General features: G+C 42.5%; 1 protein-coding gene across 7 annotated transcripts in view; it reads right to left on the bottom strand.

Annotated features, from left to right (window-relative positions):
- The window catches only part of FGGY (FGGY carbohydrate kinase domain containing), a 421,503-nt gene that overhangs the window by 122,289 nt on the left and 287,629 nt on the right, over positions 1-11,585 (bottom strand). For all 7 annotated transcript variants that reach the window (XR_002100291.1, XM_019531523.1, XM_019531522.1 and 4 more), the window contains one exon: positions 7,424-7,539. Coding sequence is in view for 6 of the 7 variants with exons in the window: in XM_019531523.1 (XP_019387068.1) it covers positions 7,424-7,539 (116 nt within the window). In the remaining variant the exon portion in view is untranslated. The remainder of the gene's footprint in view (positions 1-7,423; positions 7,540-11,585) is intronic.

The following is an 11,585-nucleotide window of genomic DNA, read 5'->3' as shown; positions in this document are numbered from 1 at the left end:
CGGGGGGCTGGACTCGATGATCTCCCAAGGTCCCTTCCAGCCCTAATGTCTATGAAATCTATGAAATCTATGAAATTTTGTCATGTGTATAAGGGCCCTTTGTCACAGGTACCAAGCAAAATGCAATAAGAAATCATTATTTGGCCCCATAAGTTGCCCCTGAAATAAGGAATAGTGACCAAAAAAAAAATCACCAGGCATTCTGTTTCCCCTAAATGGAATGTATGCTTCAGTACCTACATGAACATTTAACAGAATTATTAATGTCTTTCTAGGTTTTATAATGGCACAGAGATACTCATCGCATGCTCTCACCACAGCAGATAAGTGCTGATGCCTGTGGTACACTGGATTTTTCACAGGGGACTTGATGCGAGCCATCTTCTGCTCCTGGCTTGCAATGGACTGACTGATTGGATCAATAAATCTTGCAGAAATCCTAGGTTTGAATCTGTAGTTTTGCCCGTATGATAAGTGAATTCATGAGATGCAGACGTCACTACAAGGAGCCTATTGTGTAGATTGGCTGAAAGGTTAAACTGCTGTGAGAAGTGTAAAAGGTCAGAAGCCCGTACTTTCATAGAAGAAACTACACCTTGATGTGGGAAAGTTTTGTGGAAGACCCTAAAAGGTCAAAAGAAAAGGTGTCCCTTTCACAATGAGGTCACATGTTATGTTAAAGTAAAACTAAAAGAAACTCACTACACAAAACCACGAGCCCTACTCTGGTTACAATAAAAGTGTATTTAATGGGCCAGCTATTTTTAATATGCCTTTTTCATAATATATGAACATGTATATTGTTTTAAATTAAGAGTAAATAGTCTCGCATCATTGCAACTGTTCTTTTTGGTGTCCTGAAAGTTAACTGCATGTTAAAAATATTTCCAGGCCTAACTATAGGTCTCCTCTCATTGAAAAGAAAAATTCATATTGTGTCTGCCTATTTGACATTCTGTAACATAAATATTTGCTTTTACAACAATAAATGAAAGACTTGGGTAATTTTATTCTGATCTTTTTGCTTTCTTTCCAACAAAACTACTCTTATACTTTAGTGCCCCTAATACTGTGAGCATCAGAAGCATTTGTCAGAAGCCAATATTTTCTCTTCAGCGGGCATGTACAGGCATTAAAAATACATGCTCATAAGAATTTGGGACAAACAAACCTTGAACGAGGTATGAAGGTTTGGCCAATTTGTGTACTAAAACAAAAGGGAAATTCCATTAGGTTCCCTTGAAAAGTCTTATTTTTTTTCCTTATAGAAGAATTTGATCACGTCCCTTTTATCTTCTCAGCCTTATTCCTTACTGGCTTAGTTGCTAATCTCTGGAATTCTTGTGTTTGCAAGCATACCTTGGCGTATTACTTGTACCCCAGTTTGCCTCAGCCATAAAATCTACTACGCATGTATTCAGATGCAAATATATAGCTGTATTTTCCTCCCCTCAGTTGCACTGTGTGCCAAACTCCCATTTACTTCTGTGGGAACAGGAACAAAAGAGCCCTTGCCTTCCTTAACAGCAATGAGGGCACTAACACACCTTCCAAAAGTCTTGCACTCCACAAAACAATCCCAGCTGGGGGCTGGCAGCCCTGCAGGTCTGCTGAGGTCTGCAGCAAGAGAGGCAATGTGTCAACTGGGAACTAGCTGGATCAAGACAACACTGAATTACTTAAATAATTTAAATGAAGCAAGGAAGGGCTGAGCTCATCCAAAATGCTTTTCCCAATCCGCTCCCTCGCCAAACAATGCAATCAATACCCGTTCTGCTCAGCTTGCACACCCTTCGAGAACAAATACCCCCTGGGCTAGTGTTACCATGCCAGAGAATCAGAGTTTCTGGCTCCATAACCCAATTCTTGGAAGTAGGCTGTCCAGAAGCAGCACTTCTGGAAATACCAGTGATTAAAGTGGGAAGTTCGGGAAGGAGAGTGCCCCTGGGCATATTCATGGACATTAGCATAGCAGTTTCTTTTAGTCTCTTCCAAAGCACTGAGTTAGAACCATCCATTAGCATCGCATAGGCAGAAGTCCATATTCAAAAAGAAGGATTCAGGCACCTAAAATTCAACTCAGGTGGAATTAAGGCACCAAAATCCAAGAGGGGCATAAACAGAGACCCCACCTGGCTGCTTTGGCACCTGAGAAGTTATCCATGCTAAAGTTTTTACCAGTACGTTTCAGCTACAACTGATACAGTAGATGTACTCAGACCATACTTATCACACTCTGACAGCACGGAGTTCAGCACCCCTGGCTACCGTCATTCAAAAACAAAGCCAAAGATGACCCTAGGATCATCTTATGGTGACAGCAATGATCTAGCATATAAATACCCAAGGAGTCGTAGATAAACTGTGCCTAGCAAGTGGGAGACTTGGGTTCTAGGCCCTTTACAGCTTGAGGAGCCTTTTATCTCCTGGGAAAGTACCTTAATCAAGACTAGAAGTCAGGTGTGTCTGACTGGAAGCACTGCGACCCCCTCCTGTTAAAAGGGCACCACAGTGCAGAAAGAAATGAATGAGTTGTGACCACAGTGAGCAAGCAAGTGGGCACTCTTCTGGGAGCTCTGGGTGAGTTCCAGTCCCTGCCCCTCAACACTGTTCCTGCATTGTATCCAGCATCTCCAATTCAAAATGCATAAGCAATCAGGTTGTGAATCTCAGTCTCACGTAAACATGTAGTTCAGGGCTCCAGGGTAGATGTCTAAGTCCAGGCCAGAGACAGGATTACAGGTCCACATCCATAGTTAGTGTCTTATTGGCTGATTGAAGCATCCCATTCACAGAGCATAGTGAATACCAGTCCCTGGCGCCTAACTCTCCCCATTCAAAGTATATGAAGAATAGGCGCCTACCATGAGTTTGTGAACCCCGTTTCCAAGCCTTAGCTTGTACGGCTGAGAACTATTAGCACCACCACACCTAAGGCTCCGTCGGACTCTGGCTCTCAGTCCACCAGATTCAATTCCAGTACTTGCATAAGGGGCAGTCATGTCCATCTCCCACCTCTGTATTTCTATTAACAGGGAGGACTCCTTGCTCCCTCTTCCTCTTCTCTGGCACCCATGCATGGACTGTCAGTATCTAGCTCAAATTCAGTAAGTCTGACCGTTTAAATCAAGGGTGGCCAACCTTTGGTGCATGTGCATGTGCCACAAGTGGCTGAGGCAGGCTTTGTATGCGGTGCATGGCAGATCAGGAAGGAAGCAGGAAACACAGGGGCAGATAGGGCAGGAAGCAGTAAGCTGAACAGCAGATCAGACAGAAAGGGATCTGAGTGGCACATGGGGAGGGTGCAGAGCTTAATTTGTAGCACACCTGCAATGGCTGGCCCCTACTGATTTAAATCAATGTCCATGGAACCAGCCATAACTGCTCTGATCACTTTGGCTAAGTACAAGCAGTCAAAAAGCCAGAGGCTGAATTGATTCAATCTTACAGGTTACTAGGCTGTGTAGATTGAACCAATAAGCAAGTGAACAGACATTCACTTTTGATTCCAGAAATGCAGCCACATGCCTGCACTGGCCCAGGCCAGAAGCTGGGGGTGCGCACCTCCTTGCTTGGCTGGACCAGACGGCTTAGGCCAAGTTAGCCTGCTGTGGGGGAGGGTTGGCTGGGGAGGTGCAAGGCATCCTGGGATGCTTGGGGACTGTGAGTTAACTTGAATCTGGAAGGGATCTAGGACAAAAGTTCAATAAACTGATTTAATCTAAATCAGTTAAGTCTGATACTACATTCATCCATATTTATCTTAAACCATTTTCAGCAGTTTATGTGCACTGAACTTCTGTTGTGTTCCAGATTTGAACCAGTTTCTGATTGCTCTTACTAGTTTGTGTGTAACTTCCATCCCTAGCCCTTAGAACAACTGCCATTAATATTACTTACAGTGAACAGTATTTCGCTTGAAATCAGAGCAACTATCTGAAGAATGAAATGCTAACCAACATGAGTAAAGATGTCGGAAGCTCGAGCAACTGGTAACTTTGTTCCACATATTTGTGTATTCCCGATATCTTGTTCTGTTGGGAAGGTTAGAGTTTCACATCATGACTCTGGGCCTGCTTCTGCCTCCCCCATTCCTGTTCTTCTATCACTGGGACTATTTGTGGAACAAGCTACTTCTCTACTTTATGGAGAGAACCAAAAATGTGTTGTTTTTATTTTCCGTGCAACTTGTCTGTCTACATAAGATAATGTGTATCTGTATTTATTTCTATGAACCCCTTGTTTGAAAGAAAAATGTAAACATTATTAAATTGAAGATTTTGGTCCTTCCAAACTTTGATACTCATATTGTTCAGTTTTATGAGGTTTCTCTCACTACCAGCACCTCCTTTTTGTTAAAGGCTGCCTCATCACTTCAAACATGTATGTTTAGTTGTCTCAAATGGTAAATTGCTTTGCACTGTCCTTGAAATGCACCGTATAAATATTGTATTTGATCTTTAGCTTACAGTTCATAAATAATTTATTTAAAAAAAAGCTCTTCCATGAGACCAGCAGCTGCTGAGGTGTTCAATTTTCTGAAAAAACATTTATTTATTGCATACATTCTTTTAGCTTGGTACAGATTTGCTAAATGCTGCATCTGGTAGGAATTATAGGAATTATATTCATGTTAAAAATCTCAAAATGCTAAATGCTCAGATCTGCTGAAATGGTTTGTAATGCAGCATAACCATTTTGATAGGCAGTGGAGATGCTGAAAGCTATACAAACATGGCTTTCAAGTACAATTCACATACGCCTGACGATTATTTAAAGCATCTACTTATGACTCCTTGAAAGGTTTTTAGATTTCATTACCAATAACAAGTCATTCTTAAATTATTTACATTTCACATTACTGCATTGAAACTGTTGTAGAAACCTGCTCAATGTGCCAAACATAAAAAAAAAAAAGAAATTTTAGATGATTATATTTGATGAACAGTCATATTTTAATTCATGTATGGTAATATTCTTGTTAATGATATGTCTGCTTAGGACATCCATTAAAACTCCATTAACTTAGCAAGGAAAGTGTAATAAACTTACCCGGGGAATTTTCTGATAAATTAACATTATGGACTTCTAATGAATATCTGTTTTAGGAATTGTTATTAGCAAAGCTAAAATTTAATTAAATACAAGCCATACATGAGTAAAAAGCACTAAGACAACAGTAACAAGCAGGAAAATCCTGCCTCATAAAGCATGGTACAGGCCACAAAATATGCTAACAGTAGTAGCAAAAGCTACTATTGTTTCCTCAATCAGCATGCTGGTCAGTATGTTAGTATCATAAGCTTACTGCATTAAATCTAGCTGAAGTTCCCATTTTCTTATGAATCCATTGGAGAAATTGCTTGATTTCCTGGCAGTCCACTTAAAAACCACTAAGGCCTGAGTTTTAGAAGTGTAGCAAATCTACAATTCTACCTGAAGTAGACAGCAGCTGTACCCACCTTTGAAAAATCAAGCCCTATCAATATGCATCTCAAGGTCAGCATTAAAGAAAGTACTGCATTACTGCAACAAGATAAAGTTAGTAGATCCATTTGAAAATGTTGATCTAAGTTAGCAGCTGGCAACATTAAAAAGCCTGGGGGGTTGGATCCAGCCAGCTGAGCCACTGGATCCAACCTGCAGACCTGGAAGGCTTTGCCTGCACTGATGCTGTTTCTCTCAGACCCCACCCTGCTCCATGGCTGCATGTGGGCTCGCTTCCAGCTGGAAGGGGCTGCACCAAGGCCAGGGAGCTGCAAACTAGGCCTGTGGGAAGTGGCAAGTATTTGCTTTGGATTCGGATTTGGCCGATTTGGAGGGATGGTGATTTGATTCGGAGATTTGAATCACTGTCCCGATTCGATTCAGCCAAATCAGATCCAAAGTTTCAGAGCCGCTTCGGAGATTTGGTCATAGATTAAACAGCCAGCAGTCCTCACCACGTTGGACACAGCTGCCTCCAACTGGCAAGTCTGTTGTGGTGGGCAGAGGAGGAAGGGAAGGGACGTGGGGGGCAGATCAACGCCCCACAGTGAGGGAGGGATTGGGGCTGGGACAAGCTGCCCAGCCAGGTGGGGGGGGAGGTGCGGCAGTGTTGGGAGCTATGCCCTGCTGCTGCTTGCCCAGCTGGTACAGGGGGTGGGGGGAGACATGGGATGCAGGCACGGCAGTGCTGGATGGAGGAGCTATGCCCTGCTGCCACTTACCCCCTTCCGCCCAGAGCGTGCCACACCTGCATCACGTCCCATCCCCGCAGCCACCCCAGCTGGGGAAGAACCAGTAGGGCATAGCCCCCGCTCGCAGCACTGCTGTGCCCGCATCCCCCGTCCTCCTGCCCCATCTGGGTAGCTTGTCTCAGCTCCAATCCCTCCCTTGCTGTGGGAGCGTTGATCTGCTCCTTCCTTCCCTCCTCCACCCACCACAACAGACTTACCTACTAGGTAGCTGTGTCCAGCGTGGTGAGGACTGCTGCCTGTTTAGTATATGGCTGAATCTCAGAAATGGCACCGAATCTTCTCCAAATCGATTCAGAGGTTTCCGATGCTATTTGGACCTTTTAATGGTCTCCCAATTTGATTCAGATTTGGAGGTTTGGCCACCGAATCAGGCCAAATCTCCTCCAAATCAAATCAGCTACCGAAGCTTCGCACAGCCCTACTGCAAACGCTACTGCTTCTCTCCGCTCCCAGAACAGGCACAGCTGGAAGGTGCACAGGCCTGACACAGAAACCTGTAGGCTGGATGCTGCACCCATGCTGCAGCCAGGGGAAGGGGAGAGGAAAAGCAGCAGTGACAGATGCAGCTGGAAGCTGCATGGCCCTGGTGCAGCTCCCCATTGGCTAGAAGTTGAACCTGCCTCCAGCCAGGAAGCAGGAGGGTCTGGGGGTAGTGGATGTAGCTCCTAGCTGTGTGCCTTGGTGAGTGGGCAGGGAAAGCCCCTCTGTCTCTGAAGTTCTCCCAATGCCACCTGGTCCACGTTGGACCAGCGCTGGGTTGTCCTGGCCTGCAGCTTCTTAAAGCTTCCTGAGCACTGCTCTAATTGATTTTGGTAAAGCTGTGGAGAGAGCTGGTAACAGTGCTGAAGTTTTCAGATGCATGTAATTCCTGCACCTATGGTACTCTATATCCTATCATTTAAGAAAAGAGATGAAATCATTAAACACTGATATCATGTCACACCTTTATAAACAGCTTTCTGGAAGTAATTCTTCCAATAATGTTAACAGTTCAAAGGCATGAAGTTCTCACTACTATACTTCATGGCATCCACAAATATATAGTATACTCAGGAGATGTAACATCTCTATGTACACAATCATGTAGTTTCTCACCTGCCTGCCTCCTGTTTCAGTGAGGCCTGTTACTTTCTTGCTGGCAGGTACAACAGTAAAGTGTTAGGGGATTATACAAAATTATTTACCTATTTTTTCATATTTATCTTCCACCAAATCTTCTAAGTCAATCAACTTCCAGAAATTATCATTCCACCCCTCCTCTGACGAATACATCCATTTGCACACCACTGTACAGAGGGACCTAATGAAAAATGGCATAAGTCCACAGTCAGAGCATGTCATATGTTTGTTCATTAACACATAGTTTCAAAGACAATGAAAGAGAATAACAAGGGTAAGTGGCAACAGGACGCCTAAGGCCGATACTTTTAAAACACATGCCTATGTTTGAAAGACTGACTCAGGATTTAGGGAGGGTGCCAGGTTTGTGGCACTTCACAAAGGCTGATTTCTAGGGTGCTTTCTCAACAATAAAAGCTCTTTAGCTGGTTATTCATCTGCATACAGCAGCCGGGTCAGGAAGCTGTGTCTACCAGAGGTATTTCAAAGGGACAGTACAGCGTAAGCACTGTAACTGCATAGCAAGGAGCTTGAGGAGAGGTGGCTTGAACTCAGAGTAGTACCTGCAGGGCAATCCTGTGCACACAGCATAGCCCTATAAACGCTTTGAGCACCTTCCATTACAATGAACCCACAATTTAGTGATGTTGCATCATTAACCACACAGGCAAAATCCTCTGTGAGATCACGTGTGTAAAACAGAACTGTGTCAAACTAGCACTGCTTCTGCACAGCACATCTAGTTTTGCTGCCTTTGGGTCTGTATTTCATCAGAACCTGATGACAGCTCAACGATGTGCTGAAATAATATATAAGCCATGATGCAACCAAGTGAAATATTAAGTTACTGTTTCAGCTGATATTGCTGATAAAATGGCTTGAGCCCCACTGAGAATACAGTTGGAAGGATATGGGACAGGGGCACTGGAAAGGCTCAAGGCAACAGCTCTTCTAGAATTAGCCACCTACTATATCGGACCTTTTCCTCACAGTCAAAGAAGTGAATAATTAAAAGCGAGACAAAATACCGAGGAACAAATACACTGTTGCTTTACTGATGATTAAGGCATCCCAGGAGTTTTAACTGTGCTCTGTAAAATCAATACACTAAAAGGTGTTAATATTTCTAATTGCCGCCAAAGATGACAACTGCCTGTAGGCTTGAAGGTGCCGCTAAGGTGCCAAGTAGAGGTTAGCTCTGTTGCATCTCATTGAAATGCTTCCTGGTGTAATTGGTCTCATTACAGAGATAACCACGCTTAGGGATTATGCTTCTTTCCTATCGGACCATATGCGTTGTTTGTCCCTTGTTTTCCTCACTTAAGTTTTCTTTTGCAGACAACTTGCTTTTATACAAGAGGTGGCACAATTTAAAGAAAATATTAAAAGAGCAAGTGCTTCTTTGAGATTGCCTGTAATTGAATTCAGGCCAATTTAGCCTATATTTCCTTGCAAATAAGAGGAGAGAACTAAATATTTCAGTCGCTCTCTCTTAGAGGTCTATGTAAACAATTAAACCAAAAGTTACAAAACCAAATAAGAGTTGCCACAAAGCAACATAAAGCTCAAGGCTAGTACAGTTTCTTACATGGAGAGCCAAACCTTAACTTAAAAATACATTTGCAGTCTATCATGTTACATTTTCTTCTGCTGCTTTAACATTACCATATGTTCTTACAACTGGAGGACTCTCAGTGCTTCTTTCCATTCTACATTGTGTACTTTTCTACGATGGCTTACAGCAAATACTGTACAGCAATTAATGCACGCTAGTGATTTGGAGGAACTGAAATGGGAATGACAGGCCAGGTGCTCACAAACGGAAAAATGCAGAGATCCCTTTGGGGTTATAATTCTCAGTCTAGGCTGATGCAGGTTGATCCACCTGAGTTTTGAAATGGCCCCTTTCTACAGTTACAAAATGGCCAGTCAAGTACAGTTCTGCCTCTGGTTTGCAAACAAACAAAACCGAAAATAGAAAGCACATGACCTGTAACTACAGCAGTGACAATGTTGATGTAAGGAATTCCAATTTCCAGGGATTTAAAAGCCAGACACAGAAATCCAATTAGGACCTCTGACAGAAATTGGATGAATATATAAATTCTTGGCCCAAGAATAAATTGGAAAAAAAATAAACATTTCCCCCGAATCAACCTGATCCTTCTATTTAAAAAAGACACAAGAGAAAATCCAAAACGAAGCCTCTGTCGCTACTCTACATAAGTAATGTGTAAAATAATGTAGGAGGCTTTCCAAAACACTGTAAGTAATACATCAGAGTAAAGTATCATCACACATGGACAGATTTTTAAATGCGAGGCTATGAATTATTATCCTAGCCTTTTGATTTAGGAACTACCTTAAAAAATGCTTTGAGAGGGCTACCCACAAGCCAAATACACAGGCTTCCGCCTCTCTAGAAACCCAAAGCAATTTCTACAGGGCCCTTGCATTCATTTTGCATGAAGAATCACTTTTGATCTCAAAGACATTTCTTTTAAAATATTATCACCTAGGGCTCGGTGCTGCCACCCAGTTCAGAGTGATAGTCCCTTCGTGTATTATGGTCCTTTAAAAACAACAGCGAGTAAAGGGAGGAGCCTGGCTCATACTGGATTTACACATGTATACTGCAGCACCCTTAGTTTTCAGTCTTACTGCAAAGAGTTTCATAGAGTCACTTCCATATATGGGAACTATAACGTGTTGTCAAACAAAAGTAGTGTTTCGTGAGGGCTTTTATAAATACATATAATTAAAGTATTTAATCTACAGGTAGGTATCTAGGCCTTACTGCCTATTCACTCATTACATTGGGATAGAGTAAGACTGAATATATGAACCACCAATATGGCCCCAAAGCTGAAAGTCTACCCGCAGCAAAGAACTTGAGACCTCCTGAGACTCAGCACCGCACCCTGTGGGAGCTACCAATGCATCGCCAATTCAACTTTACAAAGTTAACTGAACTATAAAGCTTTTAGCAGCCTGAGTCCTCAAAACCCCTAAAAAACATAGCTTATCTCCCATGTGTTCTTTGCTGGGGTGACCTTTTTTGATTAGAAGCTACAGTTGGTGCTTTCCTCTTTCTGCTCAGTTGTTCAATTTTTGTGTTTTATGAGGGTGGGCATTTAACGACACATTTTCCATGTGCATGCACACCTTTGGACAGGTGAATTTTAAATGGACTCAATAAATAAATATTAGCTTGATTTAGAACCACTCACAGAAACCCTTTGTCCAATACAACCCATGAGCACAATTCTTAACTCCAGGAATAAACTAGAAAATGCAAAGGTCATTATGAAAAAAGGGTTGAATAAGCATGTAACTTCACTTCAAAGATACCTGCCAGTTGAGTGTAGATGTCAAGAACCAGCCCGAAGTTTTAATGAGATGAAGGATAGAGATTACCTACACACACAAAAAAGAGGAATGCTCATTGCAGTCCTTTCCTAACTTCTGTTTTTCTATTGGAATGGTTGGAGGTATTAACTTCATTATTTGGCCTTAAACATCAGAACTGCCTTACCTAAAGATTAATGAACCAGAAGGATTAAGCAAACACTTAGTTTCTCTACCATTATTTAAAAATTATCTGGTTCAAGAAAATTCAGTTAATATTCTGATTTCATGACTGCTTAACACCAGGATAAGACTTTTGAACATCTGGTATAGTGGCTGGCCCTAGTTAGCACAGATTCCTAGCGAGATGGGGATACACCTAGTGAGAAAACACTGTTAGCCTCAGAAATATCCTAAACCAAATAACATGGGAAGTATCGCAACGGAAAAATCAAAATCAACATTTTGACACTGATGGAATCAAAACCATATTTTTCAGCTTTGCAGCAGGAAAGAGAACCATCCCTCTGTTTTTACTACAGGGCAGCGTTGGCTGGAAGGGGTGCACTAAGCTCCCCTTTCCACTGTTTTCTAGGTTTCTGTGCCCTTGCAAATCTATGTGGAAATAAGGAGAGGAAGCAGGTTGTCCTCATGGTATTTCTAGCAGGATCAGAAAGAAGCTGGAAGCTCTGGAAATCTCCTTACAGGGAATCCAGCGGTTCCAGACAGCGTGTGCAAGAAGCCAGGTTTCTAGGGAAGTTGTGCATGTTAAATTCCAAACATTTAGGAGCAACTCATTGGGAGTATTCACACACATTGGCTTCTATCTCTGCATCAGATCAGGCTGGGTCCCCCCCACAGGTGCTGAGAACCTGTTTG

Source organism: Crocodylus porosus, unplaced genomic scaffold (genome assembly GCF_001723895.1).
Source record: "Crocodylus porosus isolate Cpor-Errol unplaced genomic scaffold, CroPor_comp1, whole genome shotgun sequence".
Taxonomy (NCBI): domain Eukaryota; kingdom Metazoa; phylum Chordata; order Crocodylia; family Crocodylidae; genus Crocodylus; species Crocodylus porosus.
This window is presented reverse-complemented; position numbering and strand designations above follow the sequence as displayed.